The sequence below is a fragment of the Camelus ferus genome, chromosome 23 (genome assembly GCF_009834535.1).
Source record: "Camelus ferus isolate YT-003-E chromosome 23, BCGSAC_Cfer_1.0, whole genome shotgun sequence".
NCBI classification, from domain to species: domain Eukaryota; kingdom Metazoa; phylum Chordata; class Mammalia; order Artiodactyla; family Camelidae; genus Camelus; species Camelus ferus.
The window spans coordinates 25,323,812-25,349,062 of NC_045718.1; the positions used below are offsets into that span (position 1 = coordinate 25,323,812).

Genomic DNA, 25,251 nt, shown 5'->3' on the forward strand with positions numbered 1-25,251 from the left:
CAGGGCACTGCACCAGCCTTTGGACAGGATTTAACCTCCAAAGAGCACTCAGCAACCTCCAAAAAGCTCTTAGCAACTAAGTCATGTCCTAGTGAATTCAATTCCCTGAAGTCACTCTTGACACATTTTATCTCCAAGGCATTTCATCTGGTGGTTTGAACTGAATGACAGAGGAATTCTGGGTCCTTCCTATAAACTAACAAGAGAACTTGTTCTTCCCCAGCTGGCAAAATATATCTAAAACATAAATATGTGTAAGAAGGCTTTGCAATTCTCACCCTCTCCCTCTCCCTCCAGGAAATCAGCCTGAGGAAGAGTACTGGAACTTGACAAACAGCACAGTGATCTGGGAGTAAGTGTGTTATCACTGTTACTTTTATCATGACAGCTGGGAGCTCGCTAAAGCTTTACAAAGAAACCAGAAAGCAATGGTAGGAGACTGGACAGCCTTAGAAGAATATTTCTAGGCTTGAAGAGAACCTTCTTTAACAAGAACCTGACGCCTGAAACTTAGCACAGCACAGCCCAGGTGAGTCACAGAAAGCTGATCTCGCCAGTTCCAGGACAATGACAGAAATGCAATGGCAAAGCACACATGGTATATACGTCCTTGATAGCCTGAGAAAAGCTGCAACTATTCAACAAGTTACTGCAAGTCTTCACTGGATGCTCAGCTAGGTAGGAATTCGGCAGTCTTCTATTTATTAACCTTTTCAGTGTGCTCTAAACTTGGCCCATAAAGTGTGACCAGGCTTGGTGAGCCCTGTCACCCTCTGGAGCTCAGTTCACCTTTAGCTGAGATGGCTGAACTGAATGATCTCTCAGGTTCCCTCCAGCTCTAGCATTCCATGACTGGAGAATGTCATGGTTTCTCACTGACATTGGCATTCTGGGGCAAGAAAGAATCGTAGCGCATGCATTTGCTTTGCCAACAGAAAATTCAGAACCTGGCCAGGTGTTTAAGTGTACTCTCCTGCCTCACTTTCCTCAGGGTTCTCATGAGGGCCTTTGTTTAGTGTGATTTAAGACCATCTAAATCTCCCTCTGTTAAAAGAATGTAGAAACAAAATGTTAAAGTCTCCCCATTCCATCCTTGCTCAAGGGAAAATGTGAAATCAGATATGCAACTTTCCCTTTAAGCAGGTTTTTATTATGGGAAAAAAATAATGTTGGCAAATCACTTGGACGTGGAAGTAGTCCTATGTCAGCTCGATGACACAAAATGCTCTTGTTACCCAATTAGAGAGTCACAGGATGTAGAATATTCACCACCCAGGGTGTAAAGGTTCTGTCTCTAACATCACTGGTTGAGAAAAATTTCAAAGAACAAAAACTGAGTGAACACTAGTCTGTTGCCTCTCCCAGCCACTCGATATTCAAACTGAAAAAATAATGCCTCTCTCGTTGATATGTGTATTCACCTCAACTTTTTTTTCAGCTTTAATTACTAGGCTTGAGAAAACCAGGTCTTCACGAAATAGCATGGCTAATTTGTAAAATACAAGCCTATTTAAATTATAAAAAAATCTCACCAATGACCTTTTTTATTTTTAAAATTTCCTTTCCATTCTTGGATCTTCAAAAAGTCTCTGTAAGGAGTGAGAACAGCTTTTCTTTTCTCACGGCCACCATGATGAGCTGTTTTTCTTTAGTAAAACTTTAAATGAAATAAATGTGCTCCCTGTAGTTTATAAGCCTAAACATAATGGGGAGTTTTGCTTGTACACTGACACTGTCAAAGCCCTTTACCTCCCTTCTATTTTATCCTCACCAGGTAAAAGCTCCAATGAAGCCAAAATATTTCCATCCTGATCCAGTTCCCACAATAACCACAATTACCATTTTCAATACATGTAATTGTAACTGCACAATTACGGGATGTACTTTTACAATTACAATGATCAAATAACCATTGAATGACTACAATTGCAATTTTCTAAGTACTTTCTCTGTGTTGTCAGTTGAAGAGAGGCACCTGATTATGTGATTCAATTAATTCACAACAAAGCTAGAAGGCGTACTTGGTTTATCTAAGGAATTGGTACTGGGAGAGCTTGGTTAAGCCAAACAACCCCCTAAATCCATGATTCTCAAAGTCAGGTCTACAGTCCACTGCTCCAGGGCTCTTCCTGAAGGACTGTGAAACGACCTGATGAACCTGTTAATAGAATTCACGGAGGCCTCTGATTCAGATTTTCCTGGGAAGTCTTACTGTTCACATGACACTTGGCAATGTTGCAAAGTTTTGAATGCACATACCCACAGGTAATTGGGATTCCAGTCATTTTTCAAGAGGATATTATTATAGCATCCTCAGTGTTGTTCTGAGTTGGTCATGATTTTCAGTGACTTTAAATGGAAAGTTAATGTTTATGTTGCCATCACCAATTTAGATTGTTATAAATTGTTTAGTTAATCCCATGGTGTGTCACGATGCATATTTTCATCAGTGGCATTTGTAGATAATAGGCTTCCAATAGTTTTACGTAATAACATGCACATATGAGATACATTACAGTTCACATATGAGTTATCCACCCTCCTTTTTTCTGAAATAGACATATCTATTCCACAGTTTCTCCTATACAGTGCCACTTAATTGTTATTGAGTTATTTTTTTCTACCTAAAACTTACTTAGGGTAAGGTAATGGAGCCATAGTGTCTTTTACTCTACTTAGAGTGCCATCATCAGTGTGTTTGAAATTCAGCTTTAAATTACAGCATGGATGGATGGGAATTTATTATTCCAAAAAGTACTGTCTGTTAAGAATCAGCATATTAAAGAGAGAGAACTGCTAGGTTCTGAATTGAGTTAGGAATCTTCTGCTCCTTCCTCCTCTCTCCTGGGAAAACACCTGTAGCAGATGCACTGCTTATCTGATTCTTTCTCATCTCTAGAATCCTCAGTGATCCAGCCAAACTGCAGTAACCTAATTTGCAGAAATGATGGACTCCCATACATCTATCTTAATAAAAAAGAAAAACTATATCTACTATTTTATTACTATAGGTATAAAGCATAGCATTGGTAATATAATCCATTTCATACATTAACTATTCACCAGGAATTAGTTTTAGCAAAAAACAAATTATGTCTTAAAAACAAAACACATGTACCCAGTAAACAGTGAGAACTGATTTACTGTCTGAGACTATTCACTTTTTAATTTTAGAGCTAAAGCATTTATGACATCTTAAGAATACAAATATTGGCACAAATCATTCTCCTTCATAAAATGTCCCAAGCTTTTGTCATTTCAAGACACAAAACTTACTGATAAAAGGAGTAAGCCATTAAATGATCTGGTTTTTACCCAACTTATGCTAAGATTAAGACACCTTATTTACTCTCTTGCCCAAATATTATATACCTTTACATATGTTTATGAATATTGCACATACATTTAAATACATTATGTGTGTCGACTGAAATAAAAAATGAACAGTGTAAGACCAGTGAGTTTCAGTTTTACCCAGAGACCTTACTGAGGACTAAAGTCCAGGAGACAGACTCTCAGTTCTGAGGAACTGCTCTGAGGTAGTGATGGAGCAAATATATATATGAATTTCTTGGCTGGGAAATGCATGTAGTCAAGCATAAAAGGATTACTGCTAATCACAAAGAACAGATATCTCAAACTTAATGATTTTAGTGCTTTTCTATTATGGGAAGATGCAAGAATCTGGGGTCATTGAAATTCTTCCTTGGATTTGTATCTTAACTATCTCGGGGCCTATCTGTCCAAATCACAGCATGCTTCATTCTGTATTTCCATCCTGAATTCCCTTCAGGATTTTAATTTTGTTCACTTTGTGGTTTAAATTTTTAATTATTCCAGATCATCTGTAATTTTGAATCATGATGAGACATTTCTGGTAAGATGTAACCTTTTATTTTTCTTTCTGGATCCACCTCTGATTTTGTTCCAGGGCACATTAATTAAGAAATGACCACTGATCATGATAGTTTTGGGGAAAAAAATGTTGGAATATTAGCATGGAAAGTATGTTCTTTATAGGTTTATGATAGAACACATATAAAATTTAAAAACATGAGAGGTTTATAGAATTCTGCTTAGACATGCTTTTATTTCATTTCTCTCTGCCTTTATATTGTGTTTTTCTAATTGAGTGTGCCAGGTTTCCCTCCCTCTCATTCTAGGGCAGCTCCAAAGCCACAGAGAAATCAAGGGGAAAATAACAACCTCAAAAGACACTAATGACTGCATTTCAGACACACTCCAAAGCTTAGTGGGAAGGGAGAACACATGGAGGGGAAACAAGCAACTCTATGTTTCCCACTTCTCAGATGTTGGCTCAGAGACTATCCCATGATGAAACACTGAAGCAAAAAAATGAAAGAAAAGCCAAAAAAAAAGTAAACAAAAAGAACAAGCTTGGTCATGATCTGCTTTCTGTTTCTGGTCCAGCAGCTTATTAGCTTGGAAATTATTACTCCCATCTATCCTCAAAAAATTGGAAAAAAAAGCCAAACAAAGTAAAAACCAACAATTCTTCCTAGAATCAGCAAGGAATTGGGGTCAAAGGGCAAATCACTGTCTCTCACCCAACTGAAGAGACAGACAAGCATATACAGAGAATCATCGCTCACTGGAGCACAAGCCGAACAGCAGAAACTTCCACAGGAACCAGTATGGGGCCAGGAAAATTTAAACTGTAACTGACTAACTGTTGTAGGCGCAGTGAGAACAAGTCAGAGCATTAAAAAGGGGATGGGGAGAATCTTGGGGGGGCTACCACATATTTGTGAGTTTTACTGAAGCCCTGCAAGGTTCTCACAGTGAGGATCTGTGAAAAATTCCCTCGTGCTTCCACAAAAGGAGGGAAAGAGTAACCATTCTGAAACATAGCTGGAACATTTTGCTCCTTTTTATGAAGTTGGCCTAGGGGAAACTATAATAATGGAGCCTAATAAACTGGATTATACCAGAGTCTAAACTGCCTGGGAGAAGAGAAATATCGATCCCAGTCCAGTGCCGTCTTCCAGCAAGGGGAAGAGAAATAATCAGTTCAAGTGCCTTCTCACCTAAAAGGGGAAAAAACTCTCAAACAACCAAGGGGCACTTGTGAAGGTTATAGCTCAGGGGCACAAGCTCACTGAAAACCTGAGACCTAGTCATGGGATTCTACAATGCTTCCCCATACACACTCACCACCACATCAATAAGGCTTCTGTATAGTAACAGAAGTAGCAGGAAAAAAAAAAAAAACCTGCATGTCTCAGAACTTATGTCAGAAGAAGTATCTAGGGAAACCAGAGACAATAGGGGAGACAAAAGAAGGATACCAGAGGAAATTTTAGCTTCTAAAACATACAGTGACAGAAAAGAGTAAACAAAGATAAACATGAAGCTTCACATATAAGTCCCACTGACCTCAGTTTCTTTCATTTGGTACGTCATCTCCTGCTTTCAACAAGAACTAAAAGGCACTGCTCAAAGGCAGAAAACACAGTTTGAAAAGACAGAGCAAGCATGAGAAGCTGACTTGAGATACTGAAGACATTTGGGAATGATCAGATGTGGAATTAAACACAACTACAATGAATATACTAAAGGCTCGACAGAAAAGGCAAATAATATGCAAGAACAAATGAGTAATGTAAGCCAAGAGACTGAACTTACAAAAAATCAAAAAAGAATCACAAGAAATCAAAACCCTGTGACAGAGATGACGAATGCCTTTGATGGGCTCATCAACAGACTGGACACGGCTGAAGAAAGAATCAGCGAGCTTGAAGACGTATCAATAGAAACTTTCAAAACTGACATACAAAGAGAAGAAAGAATGAAAAGGAGAGAATAGAATACCCAAGAGCTGTGGAACAGCCACAACAGATATAACACACACACACAATGGGAATGGCAGAAGGAGGACAAAGAAAAGAGCAGCAGAAATCCTTGAGGCAATATTTACAAAGAGTTTCCGCCAAATTAATAATGAACATTGTTATGGGTTAAATAGCGGCCCTGCCAAATGCGTCTGTTGAAGCCCTAACATCTAGTAACTTCAGAATGAAACTGTATTTGGAGATAGGACCTTTAAAGAGATAAAGTTAAATGAGGTCATAAGGGTGAGGCCTTGATCCGATATGATGGGAGTCTTTATAAGAAGAGAAGACACCAGGGATCTGCATGCACGGAGAAAACGCTGAGAGGGCACAGCAAGAAGGCGGCCTCTGCGAGACAAGGGGAGAGGCCTAGGAGAAAGCGGACCTGCCAGCACCGCAGTCATGGGTGTCCAACTCCCACAACTGGGAGAAAAATTTTGTTCTTGCTCCTGTTGAAGTCACCTAGCAAACCAACACATACATTAAACCACAGATCCAGGGCGCTCACACAACACCACGCAGAAGGAATGCCCAAAACTCTGTACCCTGGATACATCTTATTCTAAATGCAGAAAATCAAAGACAAAGGGAAAACCTTGAAAGAGGCTGGGGTAGGGATAGGATGGAACACTTTACATGCAGAGGACAAAGGATAAGAATGACATCAAATTTTCATTTAAAACTCTAGGGCAATCTTAAAAATTTATAAAGAAGTATAAGTTGATACACTTAGAGGAGAAAACTGAATCATATAAAATGCTCTGTTAAAATCAGTGATGGCAGAAAAAGGGTGGATGCAAAAAAATAAAAAATAGAGACAAAGAAAAAGGGAAATGAGTAGAAAACAGCTACCAATATGATATATATTAATCCAACAATATTAATAATTTAAATCAGAATGATCTACATGTAACAATTAAAAGACAAAGACTGTCAGAATATACAACAAACTACGTCTAACAATGTGCTGTCTATAAGAAACTCACTTTAACTATAAAGGCACAGATAGACCATTAAACATGATCAACATATTCTATTTTTCTACAAAACCAAGGAAACCATGGGAAAGTGTTTCTCCATATAAACTGACCTATGGAGGTTTATGTTTTGCAGGAGCTACCTAATAAGTTGAAATGGATGATGGAAACAGACATTGGATGCTAATAGAATAAAATAAACCATTTTTTAAAACTGCTTGAAGCAATACATTCCTGTCTGCCCCAAGCTGTCTCAGAAAAGACATCATAAGTAATCTCTGTGCTTTGGGCCTCACAACCTCACGACATCACAGTATCAACACCCTTTTTATCAGCAGGCGTCCATGCTTCACAAATGTTCTTTAAACAAATGGCGGTGGGAAAGTTCAAAGTTGGATAATTTGAATTGCTGCTATAACTTATTTGCACCTAAAAAGAAAAACCACAGAAGACATCATTGCCTGCAGGAGTGGTACAGTGTCTGAGATCATTATCTTTTCACTTCTTTTCTTTTTTTCCCATAACCTCTTATTGAATAATTGTTTTATTCTTCACTTGTATAGGATACAAGCAACCGAGACATGAACAGATTTATGTTTATTCAGGGGGAAAACAAATATAATAATAAAGACTACGCCTATTTTTAGCTAAAAATTGCAAGCTCTCCAGGTTTGGGGAGAAAGTTTAGAAGATAATTCCCTCTGAAAGAGACACCAATTAAGAGTTAATGTGAAACTGAATGACATTAATAATTTTGAGATGGCGGACTCTGAGGGATGTTCTGTAAATGGTTTTCTATGTAAGCCATGCCATTTCCACAAGCTTACCACTGAAACATTAATCTACTGTGCAGTGATGAAACATGAACTGCAATTGTGAACACTAACATATTTATGAAGGACACAAAAGATAGATAGAGCAAACACTGAGGATAAGAATTTGCTTTTCTGCGAGGAACAGAGGCAGTGTATCTGTCAGGCAATAATGATGGTGAGTGAAAACAATTTTGATTCATTAAGTGTGAGAGGACCAATACTTGTTAATTTGGACTATTTCAACCACTTTAGAAAGTCAGTATTATTATTTCTGTCTGAAAAGAGAGCAGACTGATGCTCAGATATGTTACATGGCTCGCACCAAAGTCACACATTTGGTGCGCCATCGCGACAGTATCCGAGGTTAGGTCTGCCTGCCTCCAACACCTGGGTTTTCTCCATGAGCTGCTTCCCAGCTGTGCAAGTGTTTCCTCCACTAGACATTCATACTCTTTGGTGAAATAATGCCCAGGTAACATCCCAGGCTGGACAAAATACTCTGCAAAGTTCTCCAACTCAGATCCACAAATCAGCAGGTTTTTTGTTTTTGTTTTAAATTATCATCTTTCTCTAAGTGCCTCAGTTTTGAAGAATGTGTGCCTGGGATGAAGAAAATATCAACATCCCCACTCCTGGAAATGAATCACCTATTCTCTCTATTCATCAATAAGTATCCTGGCTTTGGATTGTCTTCCGTAAGTTATGTTAGTTTGAATCTTTGATTGGCACCTGGTCACCCCTGGATGAACTTGAAATTAAGTTTCTGAAATGACAGAAATGAAGGAAAACTCCATTGGTTTTCTAAGGACTTTCCTATGGTTTTCTTACAAAATGTCTCTCCAGGAGCAAGGCCAAAGAAAGTCAGATTTCCATGAAGTTTCTCATTGTCTTTGAATATGCTGTCCCCCTGCTTCAAATCCTTCCCTGCCTTGTTTCCTGCAAAACCTCCCCTCCTTCTTTAAAATCCAACTCAAATGCCCTCTGCTCTTTTGTGAAATCACTTTGGAAAAATGAAGTCACTCTCTCATTCCTTTAAGCTTCCAGATATTTTACACATATCACTGCTGTATTCACTGAGCACCTCACAGCAACTCCTTCTGTATAATTCTCTCTTCTCATCTAGTCTATGAATTACCCAACAGTGTAGATGAACTCAGTCTCCTTGTCATCCCCGCACCTACGACGGCACTTGGCTACGGAACAAATCCTTAATAAATATTTGTAGAAATGACATTCGAAAACCATGTGATATTATCTTTGAAAACTGTAGCTTTCAGGAAGATGTAAGAAGATGACTACTTATAAGGGGCCCAGTTTCTGGAAGAGCTTAACTAAAATCATGTCTGCCGAATCAGGTTCAGTCTAAGTTGACTCAACCTGATTCACTATGATTAAATTTCCTGCTGTATCTTTTATTTTGCTTGCAATTGGCCTTTCCATGTTTAACACAACCATCTGCTTACAGAATCACAGGATGCCTCAAATAATAGTGGGAAAAATGGAATCTGGAAAGGCAAGGGACTTACCACAAATCACAGCTAACAGGGAGAGGTGAACTAAAATTCGGGCTCTCTGAGCCCCTTTGCTGCTCTTTCTAGCAGACCAAGGTGCTATGGAAAAATAATAATAACCCTTTCAAGCCTGTTTACAACTTGTTAATCTATTCAGAATTAAACTTTTTTTAATTTAAATAGTCGCAGGGGCCACTATAACATGGAAAAAGCTGCCACCAGATTTGGTGACTTTCCAAACAAGGCCATTCATAAATTCAATGTTAGAAATATTAGTCCCATACTGAGAATTGTGGTTTTCTTTTCTCAGTGACAAACAATAAAATGCAAGCATGTGTGTTCATCCATAAATACTGGGTGTTAATAATAAAATGAAGAGATATTGCACTGACCATAGTCTGTGTTTTCCGGCTCCCAACAATTTGATGGCCAAAAATAGGGTGTCTGCAGAATGAAAAAAAGTGGAACCTAGGTTAGGCACATAAAGAATTAGTGGAGTTCCTGGTTTATGAGCTGTGTTTATCTTCATCAATTATCTAGAATAGTTTGCTAACAATGTATGTTATATAATCCAGAAAAAGTACCCAGTGGGGCACTATAAGGCTTTTTTTTCACATTTACTTTACTAAGCAGTTGTTCAGCCTCCAAATATGTGCAGAATCAGAAGATATTTAAAACTGTGTACATTTGCTACAATTTTATATCAACTGACATAAAGGTAGAATGACTGATTGCATTATTCAAACAAAAACTGTTAATTCATGAAGACTGAAAGAAGAGTATTATATTCAATAAAACTCATGATGAAATTTATTTAAACACAGCAAATTATTTTTTATGATTCATGTATTTCATCGTTGCCCTCAGTAGATCCAGAAGCTCAACTGTCAGAATCTTTCCTTAAGATCTGGAAATCATTTCCCTGGCTCTATTAATAATATAATGCAGCTCTCAACATTATCTAACTAGATTAAAACAACCTTTCCCTGTCACTTAAAAAAAATTTGTTCATAGAGACACTTATTGCTCTAAATATTTAAATTTCACAAGTCAGAGATCATTTTTAAAAAAAACTAATGATGTCCTTTACTAAAACTAACACAATATTGTAAATTAACTATACTTCAATAAAAAGGTTAATTAAAATATAATACAAAAATAGCTAATAGTGTCTTAGTTGATTGCTTAACAATAGACAAATATAATTTGGTGAAATTGTTGAAAATGACTGATGACACTACAGAGAAAATGTCTTATCGGGAAAACCCAATTACTATCATCAGCATTTCATATTTTCTAATGGGGTTTTTCTAGCCCTGCTAGCTGGACACGCTTGGCTCTGGACCCTGAGGAATCTCCATGACTACCTGTCTACTCTTTCAGACTGTTTCCTTGGATGATGATGACTCTGGCATTCAATGGACCAGTGACTGCAGACATCAGCCTTGCGGGCTTAATTATACTTCTTAGTCAATTATATGAACAATTTGCATAGAACATGCATATGTGGGGTAATCTCTGATTACCTGTTTGATAATTCTACCTTCTAGAGGAGGGGTTCACATGGAGAGGAAATGGGTAACGGTAACTGGGGAGAACTATTTGAATCTTTGAGAAAGACTACTCAGGACTCCCAGGGGATTTGATATACCCTCTTCTCTTCCTTGGGAATTGCTCCAGTGTCATAAAGAAGGCTACTTATACTAGTTTTGTATCTATGTGAACAAAGTGACAGAAGAAATTTAGCGGGTAAGAAAGTTGAAACACTAGATAAAAGCGGATATCAAGGCTTTAAATAGCACCCTCTCCTTGCAACTGAATCCCACTTAACTCCTTGCGAGATGGAGCTTTGAGGGTAAAATTGGGTCACTGCTCTAGAGAAACCACAGAGAAACAAAGTACTTAAAATCATCATTTCATGTGGATGCTGGTTTCTGAGATACTTCTCATAGAATGCGTTATTCCCTTTGGGTTGCTTCTTTATTTTAGGAGATGAGTGTGTTTCTCTGTGTGTGCACATGCATGCATATCTTTTTGTCTAATTTTAAAATATATACTCTAGTCAGAGTGGTCAGACACATACTTTTTTCCTCAAAACCACCAGAAATGTTTTCAGCTGCATTCTTACAATTTTTCTTTATTTTCCTATCATTCGCTTTAGTGAAAGTTTCCTGACTGTAAAAGTAGATGGATGAAGCTATTTTATCCTGTGAAACTATGTGGAAATGGCATAAAATCAATGCTCTTCACTAATATTGCAATGTTTTTTTTCTAGGAAGAATATTTTGATTTATAGTAAAAGATAATTTAAAGAATAACAAACCCTTATGGTCTGTTGGAATTTAAAAATTTACTTTTACAGTTCAACTAGACTTTAGGACATTTTAATGAATGAGTTTTTCTGCCTTTCAGAGTTGGCTTCTTTAGCTATGAAACTGATCCCAAACTACCTAGCCATCAGTAAGTAATCTTTGGCACATATACTAATGTGATGAAAGTCATGAAAGTAACCTGGATAATCATGTCAGACTTCAATTTCAGTTAAGAGGGGATAATTACACCATTGTAAACGTACAGTAAGTACAAAAATCACAACTGAAAAATTGAGACAAATTTACATACTGCAGCATGCCAGTCAGTTCTGTTTGAGACAAACTCATGCCCCGAAGCTTCTTCAGATTTCAAATGATAATTAGACTCTCAATCACTCATTGGAGGAATTGTAAACACAATATTGCAAGTTTCCTATTTTAATTCATGATTTTAAAAATCCTTCCAAGGAGCTGAATTTCACTTCAATGTAATAAAGAATTTAATCCTGCTTGGAGCCAATGCAAATATGGATGTGAACACCCTGAATAATAAGCAGTTCTCTATTATTGGAGCTTTTCAAATATAGACTGATTAATGCTCTGGTAGACATTGAAGCAGGAATTCAATTATCCTTGAGTATTCTGGAATTTCTTTTGTTTGTTTTTTAAATCTTGGTTTTAAGATTGTATAGTTATTAGATGTACAGTTATGTCATATATAGATCCTATTTCAAATGTGGATGTATCATTAAAATATTTAACATTTAATATTTAACATTAATTTATGTAATTTAAAAGATCATCATCTATCATTGATTTAGGCCTACTGAACTTGATAATGTTCTGCCTATATCTAGTAGTGATGTAATTAATTTAACATTTGCACCCACCCCCTTGCTTTGTTCTAAAGCTCTTTAAAACCAGTCTCTCCTTTTCTCCAGAATGTAGATGTATTTTTAATGCATTTGTGGGAGAGGGTGAGCTCCATGTCCTTCTATTCTGCCATTTTGAAGCTGCTCTGTGCCTTAATTTTATATGCCATTATCCACTAGTCAGTTACTAATGAACCATAATGTCTAATGAAATGTAGAATACACTTCCAGTAAATCACTGTGATCTCAAGTGTCAACTCTAGGCTCAATGACCAAAGAGAGTCCACAGTCCTTTCCTGAAAGAATAAAGGCATCTGTCTCATTTGAAAATGACCTAGAAGAACTCTTGTCAGTTTATAAGTTATCTAAGGTGTCCTCTTGTCTCAGATGTCCATACGCAAGCAAAGCATCATGCATGTCAGTCTTCACAGGCTTGTAGAAGGTCTCAGACATGTAGAGGATTTGTATTTATTAGCTAAATTCTACCATTGATCTTCAAGTGTTCACATGAGTGTTTGCTTGGACTGCAGGTGGCTCTGGATTATGTGGGGTCCAGAGTATAATAACTTTAGTTATGTCCCTCAACTTCTTTCCTAGTAGCTAAATGTAACTGAAAGATGAAATCCTCCCATTTAATTCCATTAAATCACTCTGAATTTTTCTCAAGCTTTTTATATAAAATATAACTCTAATCAACACATAATTTAGCTTTTCACAAATTGCTCATTAATTAGATTCTAACTAGCTTAAGTCAAAGTAAAATATAATTTTCAAAATTTCTGAAAAAATAATCAAAATGCAGAACTATATGTTACTGGTATGGTATAGTATATTTTTATTAAACTTACTTGAAACCGGTAGAAGGTGCCATCATCCTTGAGTGTGAGGACATGATCCGAGATTGGAAAGAAGTAGCCATGGGCAGCCATTAATGTCCCCAAATGGAGTGCCTCCACTGTTTCATGAAAACAAACAAAAAGTACAGATAAAAGCTCCCTTAAAATTGTTGATTTATAGGCATATAGAATTTTATCTATTTTCTTTTTAAGCACATTCTTGCACTGGAATCCTCAGCATCCTGAAAAGCCTTCCATCCCAGAAGGAGAAGAGAGAGATTAAGAGCCAGAAAAATTATTTGAAGAAATAGTAGATGAGAATTTCCCTAATCTGGGGAAAGAAACAGACATCCAGGTCCAGGAAGTCTAGAGAGTTCCAAATAAGATGAACTCAAAGAGACACACACCAAGACACATTATAATGAAAAATTTAAAAAGTTAAGGATAAAGAGAATATCCTACAAGCAGCAGAAGAATAATAACTTGTTACATACAAAAAGAAACTACATAAGGCTATCATAGATTTTTCAGCAGGCCAAAGGAAGTGGATGACATATTCAGAGTGCTCAAGGGAAAAAAACCTTCTAACCAAGAATTATCACTCAGAATGAAAGAAGAGATCAAGATTTTCCCAGATAGGCAAAAGCTAAAGGAGCTCATCACCACTAAACCAGCCCTACAAGAAATATTAGAGATTTCTTTAAGCTAAAAAGAAATTGCACTAATTAATAGTAAGAAAACATACAAAAGTAAAACATTTTACTGGGAAAGATAAATATATATTAATGTAGTGGATCAATCACTTATAAAGCAAGCATAAAGATTAAAAGACAAATAGGTAAAAATAACTAAAAATATAATAATTAGGGAAGGGATGCATAAAATAAAAAATGTAAAATGTGTCATTATGAGTTAAAAAGTTTATGGGGGAACAGTTAAAAACATAAAGCTCTGGAATGTGTTCAAACTTAAGTTGCAACCAACTTATAACAGCTTATTACTTAAACGGGATGTCATATGTGAATCTCATGATAACCACGAGAAAAAAATTTGTAGTAAATATACAAAAGAAAATGAGAATAGAATCTAAACATAATACTGAAGAAAATAAAACACAAGAGAAGAGAAAAAGAGAAAAAGAAAGGAATAGAGAGGAACTATAAAAACAGCTAGTAAACAATTAACAAAATGGCAAAAAGTACATGATTATCAAGAATTACTTTAAGGTAAATGGACTAAATTCAATAATCACAAAGTGACTGAATGGATTAAAATGCAAGGCCTATCTATATGCTGCCTATAAGAGACTCACTGCAGAAGAAAGGACACATACAGACTTAAAATGAAGAAATGGAAAAAGATAATTCATGCATATGGAAATAAAAAGAAATGGAGAGTACCATTTGCAGCAACATGGATGTCCCTGAAGAATGTCATTCTAAGTGAAGTAAGCCAGAAAGAGAAAGAAAAATACCATATGATATCACTCATATGTGGAATCTAAAAAATAAAAAAAAAAGAAGACAAATGAACTTAAATATGAAACAGAAACAGGCTCACAGACATAGAATACAAACTTGTGGTTGCAAGGGGGAAGGATGGTGGGAAAGGACAGACTGGGAGTTCGAGATCTGTAGATACTGACAGGTATATTTGGAACAGATAAATAAGTTTATACTATATAGCACAGGGAAATATATACAAGATCTTGTAGTAGCTCATGGTGAAAAAAGAATATGAAAATGAATATATGTATATTCATGTATGACTGAAAAATTGTGCTGAACTTGACATAACATTGTGCAGAAATTGACATAACATTGTAAACTGACTATAATTCAATAAAAAAAGAAAGAAAAAAAGAAAAAAAGAATAAAAGACATGGAGAGTAGCTATACTCATATCAGACAAAATAGACTTTAAAACAAAAACTGTAATAAAAGACAAATAAGAATATTACATAATGATAAAGAGATCAATTCAACAAAAATATATAACATTTATAAATGTATATGAACCCAACAGGGGAGCACCAGAATATATGAAATAAATATTAATGGACTTAAAGGGAGAAACTGAAAGCAATATAACAATAGTAGGGGACTTTAACACCCCACTTAAATTAATGCATAGATCATCTAGACAGAAAATAAGGAAACAGTAGAAATAAATGACACATTATATCAGATTGACTCAGGAGATGTATTCCTATGATATATATGTTCCATCCTAAAGCAGAATAGATATTCTTCTCAAGTGCACATGGAACAATATCCAGGATAGATCACATATTAGGTTGCAAAGCAGGTGTCAATGAATTCATGAAGATTGAAATTATATCAAGCTGTGAATTATCAATTATACCAAGCTGAGTTATTCTCTGACCACAATAGTATGAAACTGGAAATCAATCACATGGGAAAAAAGAGAAAAACATGATGACATGGAGATTAAACAAAATGTTACTGAACCATCATCAATGGATAATAGAAGAAATCAAAGAAAAAAAATACCTGAAGACAAATGAAAACAAATATGACATACTAAAATCTACAGGATGCTGAAAAGCAGCTCAAAGAGAGAAGTTCATAGCAAAACAATCCTCAAAACAATAAAACCTCAAAAAAAACAATGTAACTTTATACCTAAAGGAACTATAAAAAGAACAAACAAAGCCAACATTGGTAAAAGAAATGAAATTAAAAAGATCAGAATGGAAATAAATAAGAGACTAAAAACAATGTACAAAATATCAATGAAAATAGGAGATGTGTTTTTGAAAAGATAAACAAAATAAACAAAGTAGCTAGGCTAACCAAGAAAAATAGAGGGGACTCAAATAAATAAATCAGAGGGGAAAGAGGGGAATTTACAACTCATACCACAGAAACACAAAGAATCATAAGAGACTACTATAAAATATTATATGCCAACAAATTGGACAATCTAGAAAAAATGAATAAATTTCAAGAAACCTACAATCTTCTAAGACTGAATAATCAAGAAATAGAAAATCTGAATAGGCTGATTAGTAGTATAAAAAATAAACCCATAATAAAAAAAAATCTCCCAACAAACAAAAGCCCAGGACCAGCCGATTTTTACTGATGAATTCTACAAAACACTCAAAGGAGATTTAATACCTATCCTTCTCAACTTCTTCCCAAAAACTGAAGTGGAGGGAAACCTTCCAAACACACTTTATGAAGCCAGCATTACCCTGATACCAAAATCAGACAAGGCCATCACAAAAAATAAATTTACAAGACAAAATCCTTGGTGAACATTGAAACAAAAATTCTCAACAAAATTCAGCAAACTGAATCCATCAGTATATTAAAAGAATCATATATCAGAATCAAATGGGACTTACTCCAGGAATGCAAGGATAGTTCAACATCTGCAAATCAACTGATGTGATACATTTTATTAACAAATGAAGGATAAAAATCATATGAACATCTTGATAGTTGCAGAAAAAATATTTGACAAAATTCAACATCCATTTGTGAAAAATGTTTAAGTAAGTGGGTACAGAGGAAATGTATCTCAAAATAATAAAGGTCATATATGACAAACCCACAGCTAACATACTCAAAAGTGAAAAGCTTAAAGCATTCCCTCTAAGATCAGGAACAAGACAAGGATGCCCACTCTCACAACTTTTATTTAACATAGTATTGAAGTCCTAGTGACATCAATTTGGGAAGAAAAAGAAATAAAGACATCCAAATTGGAAAGGAAGAAGTAAAACTATCACTGTTTGCAGTTTACACAAGCACACACAAAAACCTATTAGAACTAATGAATGAATTCAGTAAAGTTGCAGGATATAAAATTAATATACAGAAACATGTGTTCTATAAACTACTAACAAACTATCAGAAAGAGAAATGAAGAAAACAGTAAGATTTACAACTGTATCAAAAAAGATCAAAATATCTAGAAATAAATTTAACCAAGGAGATGAAATCCCTGTACACTGAAAACTATAAGACAATGATGAAAGAAACTGAAGACACAAACATGAATGATTGGATAAAAAAATTTGGTATGTATATATAAATATATATTAGTGTTAAATTATATAACCCTCTTCCCTCAGAGGTCCCTGAAAATCATGGAAACCTCCCTCCATCTCCAAATAGATCACCAGAACAGGCACCCATACAGAGGCAGTAGATTCTTCTTCCAACTTGTGACAAAATTATCTTTCTATAAATTATTGACACTTAGAACTTCAAATAATCCCTAGAAGTCGTCAGACAACCACTTGACCACCAACTAAACAAAGAGAGAAGCCTGACATGACTTTCTTTTTTTAATTTTAAATACCTTCAGAGAGTTAATGAAGTGAAAATTATACCTAGCTTTATAATAACTACTTAGTTTCTTTTCATGAGCAGTTCTAAAATGGTAAGATTAATTTTACACATGCAGCCATCAAAGTAACTTTCATGATGCCAGCTACATTCTTGACCATATTTAGTTAGAAATACGCTGCCAGATTGAGTCATTTTTTGTGTGCAAAACCTGTTTTATTTTCAGAACAATCATTAATGCTTCTTACATCAATGCTTCTTAAAATACAGCACACGATTATTCACTCCAAGGATGGTGAGCTAGTTCATTCTAGAAAACAAACCATCCAACTAAAAAGTAATTTTTTCAGCCTGTCATAAATATGGTTAAAAAACATGAATGTTCTTTCCTGAACATGATTGATTTTATCTTATATGTACACCTTCTAATGAAGTTTTACAACTTCCTTAAACTGTTGAGTAAGCAAATAAAATCAGTTTTTCATACACATTTTAGCTAAAATGATACTTCATGTGCAAATTATATACAATGAATGTTTCTTACCAGCTTATTATACATGTATATTTTCTCTGCTTCTCAGACTATTACTAAACTACACTTTCACTCTTAACCTATGAAAGAAATACTCTTTTGAATCTACTTCACTTTTTGAGAAATGACGTTCTTTGCAAATCAGTAGTTCCTTGGTTATCAATGACTATCGGAGTGGTTTTTTTTTTTTGTTTGTCTGTTTGTTTTTTAGCACTGAGATCTTAAGTCTGGTGCTACAGTTTATAAAGTCAGGAATATTACTGAGGTGAGGCCGAAAGGTAAACTTGGCAAGACCATTGCTTCCTTTCCCCAAAATCATCTCCTCTTTTCACCTAGTAATAATTTGATGTTGGCAGTAGCTGCTTCACCTTTACTTACTCGTTTTAGTCCTGTTTAATAGGATAAGGATTTAAAAAGATCATGTACCAAATGAGCAGGGGATACACAGACATTTCCGTACACAATTAGATCTATATTTTCTGATGGCATGATCTTATAAAGTTAGCTCAAACTGAGGAAAAATAAAAACTCTGCATCCATATACTATTACTTCTAAACCATTCTAATGCGGTAATCACCAGAGGCACCAGAGGAGGAGGGAGCAAAAGCCATGCTGTATTTTTTTTTCGTCCTAATCAAAGGAGTAGTATGTTGTGTAGTCAGGGTATCGCCATCTTTCTCTACTATGCCATTCTCAGCCACTGTAATCCCAGTTTTTATGGTTTTTTTTTCTGCATCTTCTCTAAACAAATCACATCTTATTTTTATTTCAGTGATGTGAATTGTTTGCCACACACGAAGGCTCTTACATGATATATTTTTTAAGTCATGAAATTCCTCACAATTAGGAATGTATTCCAAGGCAATGAAAATGTGGGCTGGTAAACTGTTCCCAAACTCTGGACATTTGTTTTGTGTTGCATAATAGACATGATGTCCCCCACAATGAATGAGTCCGTGACTTCAGTAAGAGCATTAAAACATAAAATCCAATAAAAATTGGGATTACAAATAATATTGTTTTCAACCTTATGCAAAAATGGATTGAAGGCAAAATTATAAATTAATGAGATTTAGTTCTATGTGTTTGCAGAAGAGAAATTTCATTATCTCATAATCACTTGCTATAAATTATATGTATAATTATTTACGGGCATATATACAGTGCAATCATTCTAAGTCACCAATCACCTGAATCAAATGTTATAAAACAGGACATTACATATTGAAAAAATTTAAAAGTAAACTAAATAAAATTTAGCTAAATGTATGTTTACTACCATAAGATCTATATAAATGTGAAAAACATAGTTAAATATAATTATAATTTTTTAGGTTTGCTTGCTTGTCATATTAGCCCTGAGAAAATGCATTTCTTAAAACCACAAAGAAAGTACTTCTATCAATGGGAAAATGATTTATTTACCTGGATCTTCTATGGTTAAGTTCTTTATTAACCATTGAACAATGTCCGACCCTGGAAAAAGAAAAAGAGGAGAACACAAATATATGTGAACATTTGTTTATAAATGTTAACTTTAAGAACTCAACATTTGGCACTCATATTAGTAGAAATGTGTCTAATTGTTATAGAAAGATCATCCACATATGAAGTATTGAAAACAGACTTTGAATACATTGTTCTTCAATGAGCCAAGCTGCAAACTAGTCAGTTATTAAATATGAAATATTTAAGCATGAAGATTTAATATACTAGGAGTGGATAAAGTGATTCATTGAGTTGTTCATTGAATGAATGTTTATCGAGTGCCTAACATGTTTCAAGCGCAATCCTTAGCATGGCGTAACCAACACTCTATAAGATGATCCCTGTCTCATTTCTGGTTGTCCCTGTTCCATCCCTGTATCAACCCTCAAGCCAGCCTAAACGTGTTGTCAAGTTTTTGAGCACTCCTGTGTGTGTCAAGCCCCCGTGTCTTTTTAGTACCATTCTCTTTGACCGAAAGGTCTTTCCACTATTTTCAAGACTCTCAAGATTCATTTACACAATAGGATGTTCCTTAACCTTCACCTTTGTCCAATGAGTTTACAGCACTCTCCCCGGAATCTCACTGGAAGGATTACGTATCTTGAAGCAGGGTTATCATACTCATCTTTGTATCTCTGGAGCATAGCAAGAACTTAACAATGTGTGATGAATAAAAAACATGAGTGACTATGTTTTTACTTCATACAGGAGAAATGAGGGAGAGTGTGCAGAAAATGTAATTTTGAGATCGATTTTAATGTATAAGAAGGATGGAAATTTAGCTGCTGAAAAGACTTGTGTCAAAGTTAAAAAGTAGAGAACAGTCCATAAAAACCACTTACAGCTCACTTTCTATATACTAGGTGCTGGGAATAATAGGAACATGAAACTAATCAGAGTTCACAGTATATTTAGCAGGTCTTGAATTCCAGGCTAAAGAATTTGGAGTTTTTTTCTATAAGTCAGGCAGAGAAAGACACATGCAATGTTTTTTTGAGCAGAAGAGTAATGTTTTCAAAGCCAGTTTAAGGAATGTAACTGGCAGTGTGTGTCTAGAGCCTTAGGTCCATCCAAAAAAAAAAAAAAAAAAAAAAAAAAAAAAGAGGCAGGGCAGCCAACATTTCTATTGGTTGTTATGCAGGATTGAAAGTATAAGGTCCTGAACTAGTTCAGTGCACAAATTAGGACAAAATTAGACTTGTTTCAGGACACTGCAACTAATTAGGTCTGGGGTTGGCCAGGGGGAGAATTAAGTGGATTCAAAGTTTCCAGTCCAGGAGCATCGTGGATGAATAGACCTTAACTCCAAGTTGATCGAGGTAGAGACAGAGAAAGAGAAAAACATTCCAGCATCTAATGGAAGCAAAATTGAAAGAGTGCTATCCTAGTCATGTTGAGAACTGATTCAATGGTATCACAGGCCAACGGGGGTGTAAGAGGGAATGGCTCCTTTCTAGCAATTTCTCAGCTTTAATTTCTCAGCATTAATAAATATGTGGGTGGATCTGCTAAAATTTTCATGTACAAATGTATATATCCAGAACGTTTTAGAGTTTATTCTGAAGACATTGGAGTAACATGCAGGATTTGGGAGTTTGTTTTGTTTTGTTTTGGTTTTTGGTTTTTCTTTCTTCTTTCCTTTAAAAATCTTTTTGGCATTAGAGCTATTGATTAGCTCCAATGTGAAACTAGCTAAGAGATGCGGCAGTATCTAATACCCTAAGAATAAAAGTCAATTCAATTACAGCCTCTGGAAAGTTTAGCCCTGATCAATGCCCATACTCCTGTCTTGAATTCTTAGAGGCATATATCACTTTTAGAGTTACAAAATTATGTGTTCTCTCTACTTAGCAGAAGCAGTGAAAGTTTTATTATTGTGTAATTCCATGATCTATTTTTGAAATGAAAACAAGCAAAAAAAAAACAAGCAAAAGTTGTCACACACTGCTCGTAATTCTCCACATGCCATATTGTTTCTTACTTCCACGACTTTGTTCATACTATTCTGTCTCTGTCTCTGTCTCTTTCCTTCGGTTAATCCCAACTGACTTCATAAAGTTCAGTTCATATATTAAGCCTACTCTGCTCACCCCCTACATCACCTTATCACATAAATTCTTTCTCCTCTAAGTCCTATTAATATGCTCATCACTCATTGCACCTGTCAACGGTTTTATCATCCTCTGTTAATTTCTGTCTGTCTTCCCCTTTGCGCCATGAGTTCCTTGAAGTAGGGGTGTATGTTATTCATTTTTGGATCTCAAACACCCAGACCAGTGCCTGACATACAAAAGGTGATCAGTAATGTTAAAAACATAGATGAACAAACAGTAAGATCCACCCCCTCTGCCATATCCTACTCTAAGAGAGTTTACAAAATGATGGCATCCATGTACAAAGAATGGTTGACTGGTATGTAATTTTCAGCTACTGTAATCACCCTCTGCAATGATAATTTTCCCTTTCCAAGATGATCACTTCACCGCTCCATCCATCATTAAAGCAAAGAAACAACAAAATAGTAGACATCAATATTATTTCCTCACCCATGCTATGGACCTGAGTAGTGAAGGGGCTTCCTCAAGTCTACTCTGATGAGGAGCGCCGAGACCCAGACTAGGCTGTGTCTGGCGCCTACTCTACTTCCACTGCAGGCCGTGGCCCCGCCACAGATTAAGCACACCTCAGCTACGAGTGACAACTACAGCCGTCCACACCCTGAACCTGAAACTGAGGTTCTCCAAAAGAAAAACTATTGTGAAATTTTGCAAACATGTACTATAAGGACTCTGTAAGCAACCAAAATGTTCCAATTAAAACCTTTCTTTTTGTAATTTCTGTTAAAGCTATTAATGAAAAACTTCAGCTCTTCAACACCATGGAAGGGGTCTAAATATTCCTGAGGTAAAGACATTGACCTTTACAATATTTTTATTTCAGGAAAATAAGTAGGTTCTTAGAACTGTCTAAATACCTCTGCTGAACCCTCAGAGCCACACAGACACAGTGCTGGCAATCAAATATATTTTATGTAATAAATACTATAAATAATCATGTTTTTGATGAGATAACTATTCTCAGGATCTCTTGCTAAATATGACAACCTATATATCTGGAAAATACTTTCCCAACATTATTCACGGTCCTTTGAAATAGGAATTTACATGTTTATCATCATCATCATCATTAAATAGTATATAAAGAACATTTCTTGAGTTTTTATGAAAATCTGGTGTAGACCTACAGTTTTAGGGACAAAAAAGAAAGACGGTAGGGTGAAGCAGAGTCCCTTTGAGGGAAGAGACAATACTAATCACACTTCTCCCATTCTCTTCAAAGTGCTACAACACAGACCACCGTTAAACGTTTACTGAAGGTATAGATCAATGTTTATAGACATGAACTTTATGTGCAAAGGACCGAAAACACTGAAAAATTAGCTCTAACAGTGATTTCCATCCAGCATTTAATGACACCCCAGTGTATCTCTAATTGTCATTAATTTTTAAAAAATTCTTCATGCAAACAGGTTTTTCAGTTTAATTTTTTTAATTGTATAATTTCTTTAAGATTTAAAAAACAAAGTTTTTTTTTTGTAAGCTGACATATTACCCATTTGTAAAGCTGAAAGAATGAACTACATCTTCCCTTAATCTTTAAAAAAGTAATTGCTAATATCTAAAAACATTTTGTTTCTGATGATTACTCGTGTTCCTACTTGCTGACGCAGGCAACTCTATCTTAAATGCAACTGCACGATCACTGACAGGTCTGAGGATCCAATAAGGCATCCAGTGTCTAAATCCACTAATAGATTATTTCTAGCATTTTGCTACTGAGACATCCCTTGGCTTCCCCATGGTATGTGTTCTCTCTCACTGCAGAATAATATGCTTGACTTGTTCAATCATAGGTGGGTTCCTGGTGGTCTTTGGCTGGAAGGCACTGACTTCTTTTTTTTTTTTTTTTCCAATTGAAGTATCATTGACATAAAACATTATATTAGTTTCAGGTGTAAAACATAATGATTTGATATTTGTATATATCATGAAATCATCACCACAATAAGTCCAGTTAACAAGCACCACCAGAAATAATAGCAAAGTTTTTTTTCTTGCAGCAAGGACTTTTAACACCTACTCTCTTAGCAACTTCCAAATATACAATATAGTACTATTACCTATATTCAATACATTGCATATTATATCTCCAGGACTTACTTATTTTATAACTGTAAGTCTGTACCTTTTGACCCCCTTCACAGCAACTCTCCCATCTATCCCCCACTCCCTGCCTCTAGCAACCACCTATCTGTTCTCTGAATCTATGAGTAGGGTTTTTGTTGTTGTTTTAGATTCCTCATATAAGTGAGATTATATGGTGTTTGCCTTTTGCTGTTTGACTTATTTTCTTTAACAGAATACCCTCAAGGTCCATCCGTGGTGTTGCAAATAGTAAAAATTCCTTCTTTTTTATGGCTGAATAATATTCTATTGTGTACAGAAACCATATCTTCTCCATTCATCCATCAAAGAACATTTAGGCTGTTTCCATACATTGGCTATTGTAAAGCTGCAGTGAACTTGAGGGAGCAGATATCTTTTCAAGTCAGTGTTTTTTGTTCCTTCAGATAAATACCTACAAGTGGAACTGTTGAATCATATGGTAGTTCTACTCTCGGTTTTTTGAAGAATCTCCACTGATATTTTCAAATAAGAAATTGCTAGTATCTAAGATTAATATAGCAACAATAAAATTTGAGTTATATCATAAGGACACTTATGATTACAAAGAACAGTCTTTGGGGGAAGCATAAAAAAATAAACAAATAAATGAAGGAATTTACTAAAAGGTACCTGGAACCAAAGGGAAGGGATATATGTGGGCATCAAAAACAAATGGAAACAGGACTCTGACAACATCAGAATCTCCTCTCCTGCTCTTATCTTGGTTCCTTTCTGGACTTATTTCTCTGTGAAAACCAGTCTTTGCCATTTCCGATTCACAAAGTGGGTCATAAAGGCTCACAGTTCCTGGGTTTACATCTCCTTCACTGAAGGCAGCAGGTAGTTGGAGGCTAAAATTTTGCAGTCACAATTCCTAATTTCCGATGGAAGGTCTCAGTTTCGGGAAGGTCCTCATTCCTATAATGGTGGGATCATAAACATAGCTGTGCTGGGGGATGCATAGATGGATACAGTTTCCAGCAAGAATGGGTACTTGGCAGACAAAACAACAGGTGTAAACTACAGCTTCCTCCAGTTCTTCAGCTTATGTATTTCTATCAGAAAAAAAAAAAAGCAGAAAAGAAAGGAGATGGAACTCAAAAGTACGTCAAATTGTTAATGAAAGGAGCATGTTATTTTGCTTTGTTATAAATACAAATGTGTTTTGTTCTATGAAATAATTATATTCCTGAAAGGCAGAGCGTGAACACATTTTTGTGTGTATGTGAATAAAGCCACATTTTATGTGCACTGAGAGAGCCATTCAAAAGAACCTCCTGGTGGGTGTGCAATTGTGTGTTTTCACACAGGTGTAAATCTTTTTAAGCAAATAGTTTATTTTCTAAAATGAATAACATCCAATTGAGTATTGTTATGGCTGGATTTTTATATACCAGCTTTATTTACAAAAGATTATCCAGTTTTCATAGAATTAGAATTACCTTCTGGTCACAGTTTGAAACTGGATAAAGTTATAATGTAAAAGCCCATCTTCCAATCTTCCATA

General features: G+C 35.5%; 1 protein-coding gene across 8 annotated transcripts in view; it reads right to left on the reverse strand.

The window, feature by feature from the left end:
* The window catches only part of RGS7 (regulator of G protein signaling 7), a 243,108-nt gene that overhangs the window by 52,417 nt on the left and 165,440 nt on the right, over positions 1–25,251 (reverse strand). For all 8 annotated transcript variants that reach the window (XM_032466502.1, XM_032466498.1, XM_032466500.1 and 5 more), the window contains 3 exons: positions 19,456–19,506; positions 13,188–13,294; positions 9,548–9,599 (listed from right to left, as the gene is read on the reverse strand). In XM_032466502.1, the coding sequence (XP_032322393.1) occupies positions 9,548–9,599; positions 13,188–13,294; positions 19,456–19,506 (210 nt within the window). The remainder of the gene's footprint in view (positions 1–9,547; positions 9,600–13,187; positions 13,295–19,455; positions 19,507–25,251) is intronic.